At 36.1% G+C, this 19,154-nt stretch overlaps 1 protein-coding gene across 1 annotated transcript; it reads left to right on the top strand.

Annotated features, from left to right (window-relative positions):
* The first annotated feature begins 898 nt into the window (after positions 1-898).
* Positions 899-1,988, top strand: LOC116210010 (MLP-like protein 328). The gene is made up of 2 exons (XM_031543795.1): positions 899-1,204; positions 1,552-1,988. Exons 1-2 carry the CDS (start codon positions 1,006-1,008, stop codon positions 1,821-1,823), a joined length of 471 nt encoding a protein of 156 aa, XP_031399655.1. The 5' UTR covers positions 899-1,005; the 3' UTR covers positions 1,824-1,988.
* Positions 1,989-19,154: the final 17,166 nt, after the last annotated feature.

Here is a 19,154-nt window from a genome sequence, read left to right as displayed (position 1 = left end):
GCCGCAACTTTATATCTAACAAGAGATCTTTTAGCCATTCCGCTTCTTTGCCAGCAGCCACAAAAGCTATAAATTTATCTCCCAACATAGAGTGTGAGATGTAAGTTTGTTTCTTGGAAGCCCAACTGATGGCTCCGCCTTGAATTGTAAAGACCTATCCCTAGGTCGACTTATTACCACTTAGACTCGTTAACTTGCATCTGAACAATCACCATAGAATAATCCCAAATTTACGGTTTTCTTTAGATAACCGAAAACTTGACTGATATCTTTCCAATGTTCGATACTAGGTTTACTTGTAAACCTTGATAATTTACAAACAACAAATGCTATATCGAGTCTAGTGCAATACATCACATACATTATGCTCCCAATTGCACTATTCCTTAACATTAAGTTATTCCACTTTTGCACACAGTAAATTCCAAAAGTGAAATAGATTACTAGAACATTAAGTGTAATATCGCATACCTGTAATTGCAGTATTCATAAATCTATATTATGCCACATTAGGCTCCCAACATTTTCTATACAAAAGAGGCTGGATCTAGTAGAAGGGATAGTGGAATATACTGCTGTATGAAAAATCTCACTGATGAGATTCCTCATCAAAATCAACACAAGAGCCTCTTGCTTCCAATAGGAGGGCGAGAGTCATCGCACTGACCCCCTTACTCAATTACTAGAATTATTTTATTTTATTTGGTTACAAGAAGGTTTATGAGAATTCAACCTGGAAACAACTCTTGGTTATCACGAGAATATATGGTGCTATTCTCCCTTGTTTTTACTGAATTATTTGCATATATGGAAAATCACGTGAATAAAAACTTTTGGGGCCCATTTTCGTTACACAAATAAATATTTGCAAAACGACCCTTACATGGTGAGATATATATAAGGGGATCTTGTAGTTGATATGTGTCAATTGAGCTACGGTGACCAGTGTTGTAGTATACAACTATATAAAATCATATATAGACCAGTTCAGCAAACAAAAAATAAATGGCGTCACTGGAGGCACTTCGTGGGAGATTGCAGATGGATATCGACCTGAAATCGAGTGCCACCGAGTTCTATAATTTGTGGAGGAAGGAGTCGCACAAGGTTCCCACAGCTACGCCTCAAAACATTCAGACAGTCGCACTTCATGAAGGTGACTGGCACACCCATGGAGCAATCAAGATCTGGAACTACACCATGGGTAAGTAGCCATACATATATTTGCATCTCGATCGACCTATAGAGCTGCATCTCATTATGATATCGAGTCTCTCTGCTTATCCAAAAAAAAAAAAGGCAAAAAGATATGGAGTATCTCTGGCCCGACACCGATACATCTGAGAGGATTACACTCATAAAATTATTTAGTCCAGCCTCCAGGTGCAGTTTGCCTCCCTTTCGGCTGTAAGAAGATGTTTCTTAATAATATACCACATCAAAGTCTATTTTATTAGCTGCCTTTTCAATCTACACGAGGATTTCAATACTGAGATGATAGATAACCTCATACTTTCGGCAACAAATTTTATTTTTATGGGGTGCGCGCAGATGGAAAACCAGAGGTGTTCAAGGAGAAGGTGGGGTTTGATGATGCCAACATGACTATTACGGTCCACGGCCTCGAGGGAGATCTATTCAAACATTACAAGGTCTACTGGGCTGCATTGAAAATTGTCCCTAAGAACAAGGGCTCTGTGGCGAAGATATCATTAGAGTATGAAAGAGTGAACGAGGATGCGCCGATTCCGAACAAGTACATGGACTTCCTGGTTAGCATGACTGAGGATATCGATGCCCATCTCAGTACTGCATCGAAATGATAGGACGTTGTACTATCAATGTATTGTGTTTTACGACGTTTCCCTAAGTACTTTGGTGGTACTGTGTATGAAATAACTGAAAGCTCTCTATAGCAGCTTTCTACTCTGTCGCATGAATAAAAACTGAATGATATATGCGCTCCGCGCTTTACCTTTGTTTTGGTACCATTCCATGTCAGGCCCCTTACTTTACATAATATTGAAACACGGTGACCATCGGCCTAAACAATCATACAGTTCTCATTCTGACTGAATCATTGAATAACAAAGAGAATTAATCTATTTAATAATTTATAGAAAATTTTGAAACAAATATTGGAAGATACCATATAAAAAGTAATTTGGCCTATCGAAAAGAAAAACTAATTTGGGTTCACAATATATAAAAAAATATATTGTTACTGGGGTTGGTGGCAAAATCAACCACTACGATTGTTTTTTTTTTTTTGTCGTCAAATCCCTTATTTAAGATCCTCGCCGTACATGTATCCTAGATGTTTTATGCCTTAAGATTCACTCCACATAGTTTGACTATCGATATTTTTGGTCTTGCATCTTCTCGCAAATGCTCGGTTATGCCTAGGAACGAGTGTCATCCAGTTCGATATAAAACCAAACTAAATCAATTGGTTCAATCATCCACATATACATATATGAAAATAAAGCCCGAGCTCGATTCTCAAGCCGCCACATTATCAAAAATAAAAAACAAAACTCTCTCGTTTTGTGAAGTCATCACTTATGTATTAAGTAAATTTTTATCATTGATTAAGCAGTAGAATATATATATATATATATTAGGATTTAGGAAAGTGAAATATACGAATATAATTTCAAAGGGGCATATTAGAAGAATATAGCTGAATATATAGATTATACATAAATGAATATAGCCTAATAAGGGCATTGTAATTTTCAGGTAATCTACCATATACTATATCAACAGTAATTTCCGAATTCCACGAAATCTTGATATATATCACCATAAGATAATATTACTTTTATGAATATATATGTATATATAGGGGAAGAAAAAGGGATTGCAGAACTGAGAACATATGTATATATATAATTCTAAACCTCCTTCCCCTTCTTCTCCAAGTTTTTATTTTTGTTGGTTGAATGTTGATTTGTTGAATAAACTTTTTAATGCAAATTCGAAGTTGATTGTTTTAATATTGATTATTTTGATATGATCTCTATTCTAGTCCACTATGGACGTCGCTCTGAAAGATGTTTCTGATTTATATACTTTGAATGTTTCTTTTTTCCCCCTTCTTCTCCAAGTTTTTCTTTTTTCTTAGTTGAATTTTGATTTGTTGAATGAATTTTTTAATGCAAATTCGAAATTGATTGTTTGACATTGATTGCTTTGATAGATTCTCTAATCCACTTCCATTATGTGAGTCGTTTTAGTAACCGCATGACTTTTATGATTTATATACCTTGAATATTTCATTTTATTTTATAATTTGATAAAAATATTTTCTCCGTGAACTTCAAACTCAGTAACATTATTTATTTATTCTAATTCTTTAATTAAATTTTGATTTGTAGGATAAACATTTTAATGAAAATTTCAAATTATTTGTTTCGATATTGACTTTTTGAATTAATGAAACCATAATTCCAGTTTTATTGTGGTGTTGCTTTAGTAATTGAAGATCCTTCAATATCTTTTTTTATTTTATATAATAATTCATTTGTGATCTTTCTTTCATCAAATTTAAGTTCGATATTTTTATTTATTTATTTATTTTTATAAGTTTGATTTGAGTAGTCATGACAATGATAACGTTAATATTGAATTTTAATATAAATAAAAAACTTCATTTGTAAGTATATATTTTGAGTTTCACCACTCTTTATTTGATGCATGATCCAATTATTATCTTAGATTGTATAATATTGAGAGAAGATATTTCATATATTTATGTGCGCACCCGAATTTCATCTCGTTGGGGCACGCATGCGCGCGCCTAATGCAACGCGGCTTGGGAGTGTTCACCTTCCTAGGGACGCGTGACAGACGCACGTGAGAAGGAGTCGCCACTACCTGTTTACGACCCGAAGGTCGAGGGCCGGTGAGTTGCCCTGGTCTAAGGGGTATATGATACACCTAGTATGCTAAGGCAATGATCTGTACGGAACCGAAAATTCCGAGTTCGGGGATTCTATTACGTATGGGCCTATATCTCATACGCCCTATCGGTACTCTAACTTGCTAGGCTTGCCATTTTTATTTATTTACCGCATGATTTAGGGTTACACTCGACTTGCCCGTTTTGACACTGTAAATTCGAAGAAACACTCCGACCGCCCACGCTCCGATCGGGATTCCTATATGAATAAATGTACAACATAAACCCTTACATTGTTCTCTCAAATAAATAAAATACAAATTACAACAACTGAATCTCGATCGGTTCGCGTTCGGTCATTATTTCACTCGTGCTTACCGTATGATTTGAAAAGACTGAAATTGAAATTAATATGCGTGCTTAGTGATTGGGGGATTAGATCCCGTGATCGACGGTTTAGGGGGGCATTGGACCCCGTATGAATCGTACCCTAAATAATCGGACTCGACCTGCATAACAAATAAGTGCAAAATGTAACAAGCACAAATAAACAAAACAATGAGATTTTATTATTGCCGAATTTACGTAAATTAACCGATTATTAATCGAGGTATCTTGGCATGCAAATATTACCCTAAACAAACAAATGGGAGATGGTATGAATCAGTCGTGGACTGCCCTAGGAGGGTATTTCGCATTTGGCATTACTTTCGAGGACCTAACAGACATTATGTTCGTAATCAAGTCTTGTGTTTGTGGGTTGCTTTTAGGATTGTTTTGTATCGTGACACTATGACGGTTACAGGTTATTATAGAGCATGAATTCCGCCCGTAAACCGTGGAACCTCGTGCCTAACCCACTATTGCCCATTTTTGTCTTAAATCAAGTGCACAATTAATCCATATTTGTATTTTGAGCCAAGCTATCCAAACTAACTACCCGAGACTGTGCTAGAATAACAAAAACTCATTGGTCGGATAGAACGGGCTATGCAGATGAACCTGCGCCTAGACAGGTAGCCGATCCCTACCCTGATACCGTAGTGTTACTCTTATTCTAATCCTAGGGGTGTCGCTAAGTTGTAAATAGATGATTTTTCCCTTGAGGCGAAAATTGTTTTCAGGAAAGAAAGACTACGCGATGAGGGCCACCTCGGCCTGTGACCGGCGCCGATCGATCCCTTGGACTTTTCAGGGTTGTGCAAGAACCCTAAAAAAGCCAAAGGACCGGTCAGTCTATCCGGAAGTGATCTAGAAAGAACTTCCACGCCTCGACCTGAATTTCCTTAAATCAGGTGAGGCATTGAGTCAAGACGCGTAAGTCCTTCCTAGATGTCCATGTTACATCTAGTCACGTGTCCCAAGTTTTGTAAAATTTGCAAGTTTTGAGAAGGGCATCAACGCATGTTTGCAACCTATCGACGCGTGTTACCGATTAATTACCAATTTGTGCAAAATTATTAGGGTCAAGTGAATTAATTAATCGCATGAACGTCCCAATTTCCCCGTAAGTGAAATTATTGATTACATTAATTAAAATTTGTCAAATGCTTTAAATCTACGGGTTTTGGGCCACCGAGCCGACCATTGGTGGACCGTCCGATGTGAGCCCTAATTCCCGACCGTCTTGAAATTAAAAATTTTGATTTTAGGCCGAGTTTGCATGATTAAACTGATTCGTGTGAAGTTTTGATTAAAACAAAAAAATAAAGCGTTTAAACACGGATCAAGAGCACATTATCACGTTAAGCACGATAAACATACATATTTTTACACAATCGGTGCCGCTATGATCACGATAAACGCATACAAACATACACAAACATAATATTAACGGAATCAATAAAACGGCACGGACTCATGGAAGCGGGAAAACATAAAAAAATGAGCACGTATTATCATGTTATATACGCATAACGAACGATATGACAAAATATTAAACGGGAACACACATGTTGTCGGTTGGGAATCCAAGTAGAAAGGATTGGGTATCCTTTAAAAAGCATCCAAGGGTTGATTTGAACAATTTTAAAAGAACAGGGACTGATTTAAAAATTCAGATAAAGTTTCAGGAGACTGATTTGAAAATTATGGAAAAATTCAGGACTGTAAAAATTACTGAAAATGATCCAGGACTTGTTTGAAACGGATTTGAAAGTTCAGGGGCTGATCTGGAAAATAAAAAATGCCACAGGGACCAAACTGAAACAACATTAAACGTTCCCGGGACTGGTTAAAGATTCTGGGAAAATTCAGAGCCGCGTGAAAATTACTGAAAATGACTCAGGACTTGTTTGAAACAAATTTGAAAGTTCGGGGCTGATCTCAAAAGTAAAAAATGCCCCAAGGACTGGACTGAAACAACGTAAAACGTTCCCGGAACTGGCTTAAAAATTCTGGAAAATTCAGGGACTGATTGGAAATGTTAAAGATGGCTCAGGACCTGTTTGAAACGAATTTTGAATTTTGGGGCAGATCTGAAGAGGGTGGAAAATAGCCCAAGGACTAAACTGAGACAAATTGAAAAGTTCCTTGGGATGGCTGAAAAATTCTGATAAATCCTAGGACTGATCGGAAAATGCTAAAATGGCCGGGACTTGATTGAAACTCATCGGAAAGTTCAGGGCTGATTTGAAATAAAACGAAAAGGCATTATCAGGACTGAAATGAGACAAAATGGAAAGTTCATAAAATCGAGTTCGGGACAAATCCGGTCATCCACACGACCCACGAACGCTCATTTCACTTCATATCCATCAAAGCAAACATAATATTCAAAAATGGAGCCCTAAACATGCCACTAAGGTAGGGATTTACCTAGTTTGGGAAGATTGATGGCAGTTCTGTAAATAAAGGAGATGCTAGACGAGTTGGACTGGGCCGGACTGAGCCGCTGGGATTTGGACTGGGCCAAGTGGGCCGCTAGGCCGAATTGGGCCGCTGGGTCGGATTGGGCCTCTGCTGGACACTATTGGGCTGAGCTGCTAGGCACGGTGCGAACGGTCCTGGCCGTTCACGAGTGACTCTTGGACGTTGCGGCCGGGGTTACAAACGACAAGGACCTATATCGACCCGAGATAACGTGAGAGACCCGGTTAGTGAATAAAGGAAACCGTGAAAGAAAGAGGGTGATGTGATCCGGTCGACTCCAGTGGCTGTGCACGGTGACTCCCCGCTCCTGGAGACTCCCGGAAAGCTGCTCGAGGTGGTTAGTGAGTCGACCGGGGTGCCGAGAGGGGGTCGAGCCGGGAGAAAAAAAGAGAAGAAGTTCGAGCTGGGGGGGTCCTGAAGAGCCGCGGGCTTGAGGAGGGAGCTAGGAGGTTCAAGAACGGGATGGAGCGGAGAGAGAGAGCGTGAGCTGCGAGGTGAGGGACGAGCTGAGAGTGTGTCAACGAACTGAGGGCCAAAGCTTGAGCTGCAGGTTTTTTTCGAAAATCGAGAGAGAGAGTTTAGTGTGTGCTGAGGGCGAGTTCCTTACCCCAGAGCCTCTGCTAGCTGTGGGTGGTAACGTTCCAGAGAGAGAGCGTGAGTTCCGAGAGAGATATCGAGCTGAGAGAGAGATCGAGTTGAGAGCTCGCGATCGAGCTGCGATTTTTTTCTTTTTTTTGAAAACCGAGAGATCCCCTGGGAGTGAGACTGAGCTGCAGTTTTTCTTCAAAAACGAGAGCCGAGAGCCAAGAGACAAGCTGCGGGTTTTCGAGGAAGTCAGCTGAGGAGAGACTGAGCTGCGGGATCCCGGGCCGGGCAAGGAGAGGAAGCCGGTTTGGTAGTTTCCATGCGAGCCGGACTTCTGACAGGCTCTGACCGGTTTGAATTTTTTTTTTTAAGATTTAAAATTGACGTGCGTAAAAATTAAAAATTGCCGTTTTTTTTATCGGACGTCGGAAAAGTAATTCGAGACCGCCATCGTACTCGGAAAAATTCGTTGATCAATATTGTGTGATAAGATATTTTTCGGCCTCGAGTTTTCGCCTTGAATTTTGAAAATTGACATTGACGCACGTGAAATTCAAAGACTAACCGTAGAGTATTTTTTTTCGAAAAATTATAAAATTGGTGTTAAATTAATAAAATCTCCCATTTTTTTTAGAGGCCGTGAATGCGCGAGCAATTGACCGGAAATACTTCCCTCATAATGGTTACAAAATGACGATTTTGCCCCTCTGGAGCCGGTGAACTAAAATGGGGTGCTGACAATTTTTACTTTATATATTTTTGTATATGTATATTAGTAAAAGCAATAAAATAGTATACTTAGTATCTCATATTTTATACATGCATTCTTACTTAATGTGGATTAAAACTTAATTTTTTTAATTTTTTGATCATAAATTGTTTTTCATGCTCATTTTACATATCATAATAAAAAAAACAAATTAATTTCTATAATTTGATATTCTTTTTTTTTTCTCAATTCCTAATTTTACATAAAAATCATATATAATTTATATATATATATATATATTCATAAAAGGTCAAATCTTACAATATTTAATAAAAAAATTATATATTTCAATATTTTTATCTACAAGTTCCTTAGTAATCGTCCGCGCAACGTAGGTCTTCAACTAGTTAAATAATAATTTTGAAATTAACAGGAAAAAATAAAAGAAAAACAAATAAAAAAATCCACCAGCCTTTGGTCGACTCTATCATCCGAATACATAGCTCGGGAGTTCTCCCTATAAAATTACAATTGTAATCTAAATCCTAACCCAAGAACTCAGAACACGTGCAAAATAAATTCATCACTTATTTTTCGTTTGTATAGAAGGAAGTGTGTATTAAGGGCTTCAAATTTTTTCTTGGGTAATTATTATTTAATTATTGAACTGGCCGATTTGGTTCAGTTTAATGTTGAACTGGATTCGACTCATTCCTGAACGCAACGAGTATCATCAAGAAGATACATAGTCGAAAACCTGAAAAGTCAAATTATGAGAGGTGAATCTTCTAGTAAAAAGATCTTAGACACATTATGGTCTAGATCTTATATACTGAGATCTATGGCAAAGGAAAAAAAGAACCATGGCGGTTGTTTTGTCAGTGAACCGTTGTAAAATCTCCACTGAAATAATCTACTCCCTCAATATATCACACAATATCTCTAACCCTCCCACTCAAGATAAAAATGTAAGATAGTGAAGAAATACTCGTCTTGCATGTATGGATAACGACTATGGACGACTTGAGTACTTTGCTCAACAGTCATCGAGATATTGTGACTTAAGGCGTCTTGCTCTCAGAAGTCGAATGAAATGGCTTAAGCATTTTGGTTTCAGAAGCTGTTAGAGAAATGGACTTGAGCCTTTATGGCTGCAGAGGTCTTCTGTTGTTGTCTTCGTCATTGCATCATTAATAGATCAGATTGTCCTACTCTATTACTCCGAATATTTATCATTGCGTTTGGTAACTAAGTTAAGTTTGATTTAAATTGATTTAGTTTGATTTAAAGAGATAAAGATAAAAAATAGTTGGAAAAAGTACGTGAAAGAATTTGGAGAAAAAGATAAAAGAGTAATGATTATGTTTTTAAATTGAGGGAAAAGTTAAGTTAAGTTTAACTTAAATTAAGTTAGAACTATATATATATATATATACACATACATATATGAAAGAGAGAATAAAGACATCAAAATGTCGCAGAGATAAGCGTAAACCACGAAAGTTCTTGTATAAGTTAGAATATTTGAAAACAAACATTGGAAGATACCAAATACTTATAACTAAATCGAGTTCAAAAAATCTCAATGATATAATCTAATTAATTAATTTATATTCTAGCTCCCAAATAAACCAAACAATATTTAATATTCCATACTTTACTAATACATCGTGAGGATGAAGATTGCCTGGATATAGGACTCCATATATGTTTTTCATATAGAATCCTCGCTGTATATGTATATTGAAGCATCCTACCTATGTTTTTATTTATTCATTTATTTATTTTTTTCCTTTTGGTACAACGATTAGATTTTGCCCAGACTGTCTTTGGCCACTTCAACTAATCAATTTCTCTGAACGAAATAAAAAACAGCATCACATCTTCCAGAATATGGAGCAAACAACTACCACGTTAGATTGAAGGCCCGATCATGATAGAACTAAGATGAGATCTGATCAACGTGGATACTAGATAAGTCATTTAAAGCTAAGATGAGGCTCAGGAGAATTAATTTTCAAGGACCCAAATATGGGGACCAAGTCATTGACAGGCACCGGTTTTCATAATCATATTTCGACACGGATATCACATGCATGAAATGTGGAAGAAATTTGTTCTCTTTAAACAATATATATCGTGTGGAAAGGGCCCAGCCATTTATTTTGTTGCCCAGAAGATTCATTTAAATTAATGCCCGAAGGTTGGGAGTTGTTGCTAATCAATTTTTTTCCTAAGAAATGAATATATTCAAGAAGCTTATGAACTTAGAGTATACAAGATGATATTTTGAAATTTTTTACCATATGTAGCACATATCGTGATTTTTTTTTATCAAATACATGATGTTTGGAAATTTTTTGACCAAATTACACATTGTGATAATTTTTTTACCAAACCGCACAATATAAACTATCACGATATATTTTACTTGGTGAAAATTTTCAAACACATCGTGTGTTGTACACTATAATTTACCTAATATCAGATAGGGGAGAAGGGAATGCGACACATAAAATTGTTGAGTGTGTTTAGATCCCAAATAGAAAAGTTAAGAAGAATTCAGTGAGTATATAAGAGATTTGGTACCAAAACCTATCAGTTTGAATTTTTGGATTGTAGATGGGTCCAATAGCCTTTATAGGCTAAGTGAAAATTTTACATGGTATCAGAGTGAGTTATGTTTCCCCGAGCATGAATAGGCTTACACCATGCCAAGTCTAAAAGTCTACGTGAGGGTAGCTAAAAGTGCGCCCATGTTATAGGCCCAGTGAAAATATTACAAAAATGTCTAACTGTTGGAATGGACCTCACAAAATGTCCCCCTCGTCAGCCACGTTAAGCATCTGATGGAAAATTAATGTTGTGCTGGGTAAAATTCCACGATATGTGTTATTTGATGGAAATTTTCGAAATACCGTACCGCACAGTATAATTTTTCCTTGAGCTTATCTTTTTTTTTTTCAAGGTTTAGTTGTTTAATATCAGTATCCAATTTCGAAAACTACATCATGATCTCATCATTAGGCTAAATTTAGTCCCATCTGATAAAGTGAAATCACCTTGTCATCTTAAAAATGAATTATTATGTCTACTAAAATATGTTCTCAATTGTCCTACTCACGGTGTTGTACATGCTTTATGCCCCATCCATTCTTCTGAGAAAATTTGACGTAACAATATCTCATATAATCAATTCAGGAAAATTTAATTAATGATTATTCTAGCATTAGTAATAATCATGATAATTATTCACGTGATTAGTCCACATTAATTTATTATAACCTACTGAGTACTTCCATTTCTCATCGGAAAAAGTTAACAATTCCTCATGCCACGTGATGTTGTAAGGTCACTAAAGAATTTTTATGATTTTTCACCTGACTTTATGCTGTTGCCTATTATCTCTGTTTTAGGGAAAATTATATGATGTAACTACTATCACTAGCTATTCATTTTAGCCATCAAAATACTACGACCAAGTGTATATTTTCTTTGGACAGGCTGCCACCGAGGACGTTGTTGATTATAAATGGAGGTGTACTCAGCCGTTTTCAATTGATTGGTAGATATTTTTAATTAGCTGTCTCCTATTTCGATTGATTGACGATTAGTTCCTTTCACAACTTCATCCAAGATTAGATCATTACATATGTATTTTGTCATCCAAAAAAAGAAATGATATTAAATCAAAATGATAACATTCAATTTAAGGGTGCTTGTTTTAGGTTGTATACGGTCTTTGTCTCAAACCGTAGTCAAATTATAAATTCGGTTTTTAAAATTTAAAATCATATCCACATCCAAATCATATAGTTAAAAATAAAACCAAATCATAAAATTAAGTTTCATCAGGTCGATTAACCAAATCATATGATTAACATATCCAACATTTGCATTAGTTGGTATAATGACTTTTTCTCGTGTTTACTACATATATGGGGTTAACTTCTCATTGTATCATTTCAAATAGGGAAAAGCACAAAAATCCAAAATGTGGTTTGAGGTTGAGACAAATTGGATCCTCTAGTTTTTCGAGGAACAAATAACACCTTGTGGTTTACTTTGTGAGACATAATGGACCTCATCGTTAATTTTTTGTCACTTTTGCTCTCAAACTTTTCATTTTGTCGTTATTACTCTCAAACTTTCAATTTTTTTGCAATTTGATCCTAAAATTCGGAAAATGAAGGGGCTTAGGCCACCGGTCAGTGACCCCGACCCCACCACCGAGGTTGCCGACGCCCACAGAGGATGCCAGAAACCTCAAGGGTGGGGTTGGGTCGCCAATTGGTGGCTCCAGCCCCCGAATCGATCGGGATCTCAAACTCGAGATCCTAGTCGATTTGAGGGCGGGGGCTGCCAATCTACGGCCCTGACCCTTCCTCCATGGTCGCCAGCATCCTCTGTGGGTGCATGCGACCTAGGTGGTGGGGTCGGGGTTGCAGACCGACAGCCGCGACCCCTTCCCCTTTTATTTCTTTTCTAATTTTTGGACCATATTAAAAAAATATAAAATGTTTGAGGGTAATAATGACAAAAAGAAAAGTTTGAGGACCAAAGTGATGCAAAATTAATAGTGAGGTCTATTATGTCTCACGAAGGAACCACAAGATGTTATTGTCCATCGAAAAATTACAGGGTCCAATTTATCCCAATCTCAAACCATAAGGGGGTTTTTGTACTTTTTCCTTTCAAACATGCTGCTTGATATGTACTCCCTCAAGAAACCAAGCTGATGTCCACTATATGTGCAACTATGGGTTGGCATCAGGTCACTTGGCATGATCAATCCCGTAAAAATATTGACCGGTTTCATAAAATATCACTCTCTTAGTTGATATAGACGAGAACAACAAGCCGGTCCACAATGGACATCTGAGGAGGAGAGTTCACCAACTCCTGCAAGAGCTACAAGGCTACAATCCAACTGTTGAAGAAGAACATGACGAAGTGGAGCATCGAGCACGAGAAGATGGACGACCAAGTACCCGATCCCACTGCTGAGGTCGAGTTCCTGGTCGCGCATGGCAAGAGAGGTTGATGCAGACCTCATTAATTTGATTCCGTCCAGATCCGCTGAAATCTTGCTGGGCTTTAATTAATGAATCAGTCAATATCGAGCAATCGATTTTCATTTCTGCTGGCTATTTCACACCTTGAGTAAGACTCAAGGAGTGTGCTGTGCGTGTGGATTTCAAGTTTGCTGTAGGCACAAACAACCTTGACCATGTGGATTTAAGATGTGACCGATTGGTGATCTTGAATGTTTGTTTGTTTGGATGCACAATAATTCAGCTAGCTACTTCAATAATCATGTACATCGATTTTCGAGTAACATGTCAGTTCGATGCATTAAGACAACTAATCAAATCACATGATATACACATACGAGCTACCCATCTTTAGATTGTTAGGTAAGGTCCGATAGATGTACGTAGGTGTCAGTTAAGGCTAAGATTAGGTTCATGAGAAATAATTTTCATCAGACATGATTGACGCTCAGTAATAGGAGCGCCCCCACTCAAGTGGACTTCTTGTTGGGACGCAAGAACGCATGTTTTAAAAGGAGCTTTTGGCATCCTGCTAGTGGTATGGTACCGCTGCTTTATAGTCATTGAATCCAATGGCTATAAAGCAGGCGGTACCATACCACTAGCAGGATGCCAAAAACTCCTATTAAAACATGCATTCCAATGGTTATAAAGTAGGCAGTACCATACCGCCAATAGGATGCCAAAATCTCCCATGTTTTAAATATCAAATATCATGCGATCGAAGAAACCCTAAATCAATCAACCATCATGTTGAAATTGCACAGCCATTTACTTTTTATTTCAAATGCTACACGGGTGGGAGTTGTTAGTAATCAATTTTTACGACAGAAGAAGTGTACCGATCTCTCTTATCGGGGATTAGTTGTTAATCAAACCCAGTGATACCCATGCTTTACAGTTTACTCGGTAATATTTTATTAATTCTCTTATAACAAAATGCAAATAATCAATATGTATGAGACCGATAAATATGAATAAAAAAATAATACTTCCATTAATCTAATAAGGCTTGGTATTGGGGAGTGTTATTGATATAAAAGTGTTGAAATAAAATTGTGGAAATAAAAGTGTTGATCTCAGAATAAGTAAAAGTGTTTGAGAGATAATAATTTAAAAATTATTGAAATACTTAATACCTACTGTAGAGAATAAGTGCAAAAGCATTTTTATAAGGGTAAATTGCACTGGTGGTCCAAAATGTTTTACAAATGTTTCATTATGATCCAAAAAGTTTTTTTCGCTATATGATGATACAAAATGTTTCAAAGTTATTTCATGATGGTACAAACCGTCAATTGACCCTAACGCCGTTAACATTTTGCTGTCACGAGTCCTATGTGTGACTTTTGTTACGTGGAACCAATCATAGTGCGCCATGTCATTTAAGAGAAAATAAAATTTTAAAAAGTCCAAAAAAATACAAAATAAAATTTAAAAAATAAAAAAAAAAGAGTAAAAATTTTGAAAAAAAATAAGAAAAAAATTTTAAAATTTTGAAAATTTTAAAATTATTTTTAAAAAATTTAAAAATTTAAAATTATTTTTAAAAAATTTAAAATATTTTAGATTTTTTTAAATAATTTTTTTTATTTTTAAAAATAATTTTATAAAAAATTTAAAATTTAATATTAAAATTATTTAAAATTTAATATTAAAATTTTTTTAATTTAAAATAATAAAAATTATTTAAAATTTTAAATTAAAAGTTTAAAATTATTTTTAAAAGTTTTGAAATTTTAAATTTTTTAGAATTATTTTAAATTTTTCGACCACGTTAGCAAAGAGGTGACACGTAGTAGTCACGTCAGCGTCGGCTTGACGGCGTCAAGCTCGAGTTGACGGTTTGTATCATCATGAAACAACTTTGAAACATTTTGTACCATCATATGGCGAAAAAACTTTTTGGACTATAATGAAACATTTGTAAAACATTTTGGACCACCAGTGCAATTTATCCTTTTTATAAACACTTACCAATTTTCCGTGGAAATTATGTTATCACTTGCTAAAATAAACCAAATCATGGTTTTAAACTCATTAAATAGTATTGCTGCTTAAAACCAGTAAAAAAAATCACTTATACAACTGCCACTGCATTCCCAAATAAAACATAAAAATAGAACAATATATATAAATGTAAACCTTCCTTAGAATGTGCAGAGCAGCGGCGCATATATTGCCTAGTAATCAAGAGTTTTCGGGTTCAATACTCACGGTGGGATTATCCGTGTTCTTTTATTAGGTGTAGGGTTTCTATTTCATTATAGTAGACCATGTACCTCCCTTGTAATCGAAAAGGTATAGAATTGCATTGAGTTTAAAAAAGTATATCATACCTCGATAAATTCAAAAAAGGCTTTTAATCTATTACATATATAAATATCTGGAGCTCATTATTGTGTTTCTCCACATTTCAAAATTCATATTTTACCCTTCCATATATGTAGACACTTTTCTTAATTCCTATTTTGTCGATTCAATGTATGTGGACATCTTTCTAGACTCCATTCAATCATTCAATGTATGAATACATTTTTTATTTTATTTTAATAGAACGTGTCCCTTCATGTTAGTGTCCATTGAAAGAAAAATAGCGCCTTATAGAAATTCAACAATATATATCTAATTCATTAAAGTATTTTCGAACTTACAACTACCAATTGTGTCTCATAAGTCACAATTAAATCATGGTGTCTCCCTAATCCAGAAAGACACACTGCATATATATATATATATATATATATATCTATCACTACTTCTTAATAATAAAAATTACTTAATTATATCTAATATAAAATAAATAACATCACATTATAAAAAAGGTGTTGGAGAATCTGATATATTCATATTTCTATTTCTACTTATTTTACCATGACAGTTCTTTTAGCCATCTGTTTACTTGCTCTTCCTCCAAATTTTTTTTTTCAAAATTACTCTTAAAACTTTTAAAAGCATGCATCTATATCCCTCCTTCTATGTCTCTATTATATTCCTCCAAAATATAACTGCGTGTACTTTTATGTTTATATTATGTCATTTACACCAATGGCACATTCCAAATACATATTTTCATAAATAAATCCTCTATTCATGCATAATAATAAAGTAAAACTGTAATAATCTATATTTATAACATTTATAAAAGTGTAAATCTTTTAAATTATTTCTCGATTTTTACTTTCTACAAATACCATTTCAACTTTGAAAAGTACGCATCTATATCACTCTATATTTATAATCAATTATAATTTTCCAACATATAATCGCACGTATATTTTCATGTAAATTATATCCTACGCACCAATCGACGGTTTTTAGATGCATTTTTCATTAGTATTATAATGTACGTATACATATACATACTAATTATAAAACTATAAAGTTCCTTTTTCTTATTATTCATTTTACCCATTTTATTTGTAAGTTCCTAGTTTCATAATTACTAATTAGACCCTTATATCAAATTAGTGTTTGTCTTTTCATGAAAAGTTGCCTCTTGCGCAAAATAAATCTCATCATACCCTTCCACTTCCTAACAAAAGGTAATGGTGCCCCTCATAGAAAGCCACTTATATGTCATCAATTCTTGAAGTAAAAGTACAATACCTGTCAGCACCCCATTTTGGTCCATCGGCTATAACAAAGTCTTGAACCAACCGGGTCATAATATGAGCTTCAACCGAAGATAATCAAACAAAATCAGTTTAGTATTCATGGCAAGATCGACAGGGCCAACCAGATCTCATTCATTTTTAGCAAGAAGCTAAAGAAATTCAGTCATCATTTTGGGGGAAATATCGGCCAAGTTCATGGAACTAAAGATAGGAAAGAATTCGGTCAGCATGGTGAGCATAATAGGAGCCAAGTTTAGCTGAAAAGAAAAGAGAAAAATTCGTCCAAGAACAATCGGGGTAGAATAGAGCAAGAAAAATCCGATTAATCGCTTTCCCGTCGCACAATTTTCCAGTTTTGGACCACCTTCCTACCTTGCCACTCTACCTCACCTTCGCACATTGATTCAGCAGAGAAACAGACGGAATAGGAGAATAATTTTGTCCAGGTTCAAGGAGAGCAGAAGAAAGAAAGAAAAAAAGTCATTAAACCGCTTTCCCGTCTTGCACAACTTTCCAATCAAAACTCTTCCTTCCTCTCTCAACCATGACCCTCATTGATGGGGATTTCATTCAGAATTTTGGGAAGGGAGAGTGAGCAGAGGACAGAGAGAATTCGTCCAGATTAGAGCTATACAAAAGAGAGCAAAGAAAAAACCGTTATTGTCGGAAAAACGTCGTTTTCCGACAACCACCCATCCACCTTCACCCAAATCCCAAAAAAAATACATACCCCACCTATTTTCGACCTCCAAAATCCATTTCCGAGCTTAGTTTTAGCATTCAAGGCCTCCAACCCCGCGTTTCAGCAGATAACAGAAACAGCACAGAATCGGGTTTCCATAGCCCTTCCCGGGTCCTAGGCATGCCATTTCCTCTCACAATCATGGCGAGTTGTGCCTACACCTCCTAAGGGTTCCTCATGACCCTCACTCTCCCTCTTGACAAGGTGGTCACGTGCCGAGAGCTGATCAACCGCGCACAACCTTCATTTCCCTCTTTCCTTCTCCCCGGGTTATCACAGTTTTTACCGGTTTTCTTTTGTCATTTTTGGGTTTGTTCAAGCCCTTACACGCCCAAAGCTTGTCACGACCACCTTAAGCAGTCCCTTGAGAGTCGAGAGGGCCCGTGCCTACACCGTGCAACCACATCGAACCATCCGAGCCATCACCTTTCGACCCGGGAGCCATTGCTGTTTTTCTGGACAGCTTCTGTGCAACCGAGTCTTCCGACTCTCTTGCCACTTCTCCGACTCTTTTCTCGCATTCCGAGGCTAGGTATAACTTCTCTACAACTTAGAGAAGTAGGTCTCTTAGTTATCTAGGCTTGTGGGGTGATAAGGCGGACCCAATTCTACTTAACTTCCATGTTCTAAGTTTATTTATTTAATTATTTTTTTGAATGTAAATATCGACTTATTGTATGTGTGTTTACTGCTGGAGTGTTGGACGGGTGTCAATGACTCATTTCACATACTTTTCCTTAGATCCCGAGTTTGGCCCTTGAGCAATTTCGTGAACCATCCGACTTCAAAATGAGCTGAAATTTTTACCACAAATTCTTGATATTATTTTAAGTCCCACACAAAATTTCAGATTTTTCTGGGTAATGGATCTCCAGATAAAAAATGTTTACCCGTCATTTCGATGTTTTTGGTCCGATTTTGATAGGTCTCGTGAACCATCCGACTTCAAAATGAGCTGAAATTTTTACCACAGGTTCTTGATGTTATTTTAAGTCCCCAAAAAACATTTCAGATTTTTGTGGGTACTGGATCTCCAGATAAAAAATGTTTACCCATCATTTCGGTGTTTTTGGTCTGATTTTGATAGGTCTCGTGAGCCATCCGACTTCAAAATGAGCTGAAATTTTTACCACAGGTTCTTGATGTTATTTTAAGGTCCTACACAAAATTTCATATTTTTATAGGCCTTGCAACTCCGAATAAAAATTATTTACCGAACATTTTATCTATTCGATAGATCAGATCACATTGATTTTTGGGTCCAATGCAGCCCTCTGCAGACTAAATCTAGATCCAAAACAGACCCCTTAACCCCGATTCAACTCTGTTTTCATGTTTATTGCGTTTACGATTTACCTCATTTTCCGTGCCATTGCCGTTTTATCAATTTCTTTAAATATCGTGTTTGCGTTTGTATTGTGTGTTTGTGTGCGTCTCCAAGAACATGGCAGCATCGGCTTTGTAAAACGTGCGTTATTATCGTGTTTGATATCTTATGCATGCAAGAACCGGTTAAAACTGATTATAGGAATTGATTGCAATTACATTTTTCGTTTAATCATTAGTTTCGTGTTAGTTTGTATGTTAGGCGCGTAGTTTCGAACAACCATCTCATTAATCCATAACAATTGAGGTTCAAGATCTCAATCACTAAACCACTCCAAAAATGGGA

This window comes from Punica granatum, chromosome 6, assembly GCF_007655135.1.
Source record: "Punica granatum isolate Tunisia-2019 chromosome 6, ASM765513v2, whole genome shotgun sequence".
Lineage (NCBI taxonomy): Eukaryota > Viridiplantae > Streptophyta > Magnoliopsida > Myrtales > Lythraceae > Punica > Punica granatum.
This window is presented reverse-complemented; position numbering and strand designations above follow the sequence as displayed.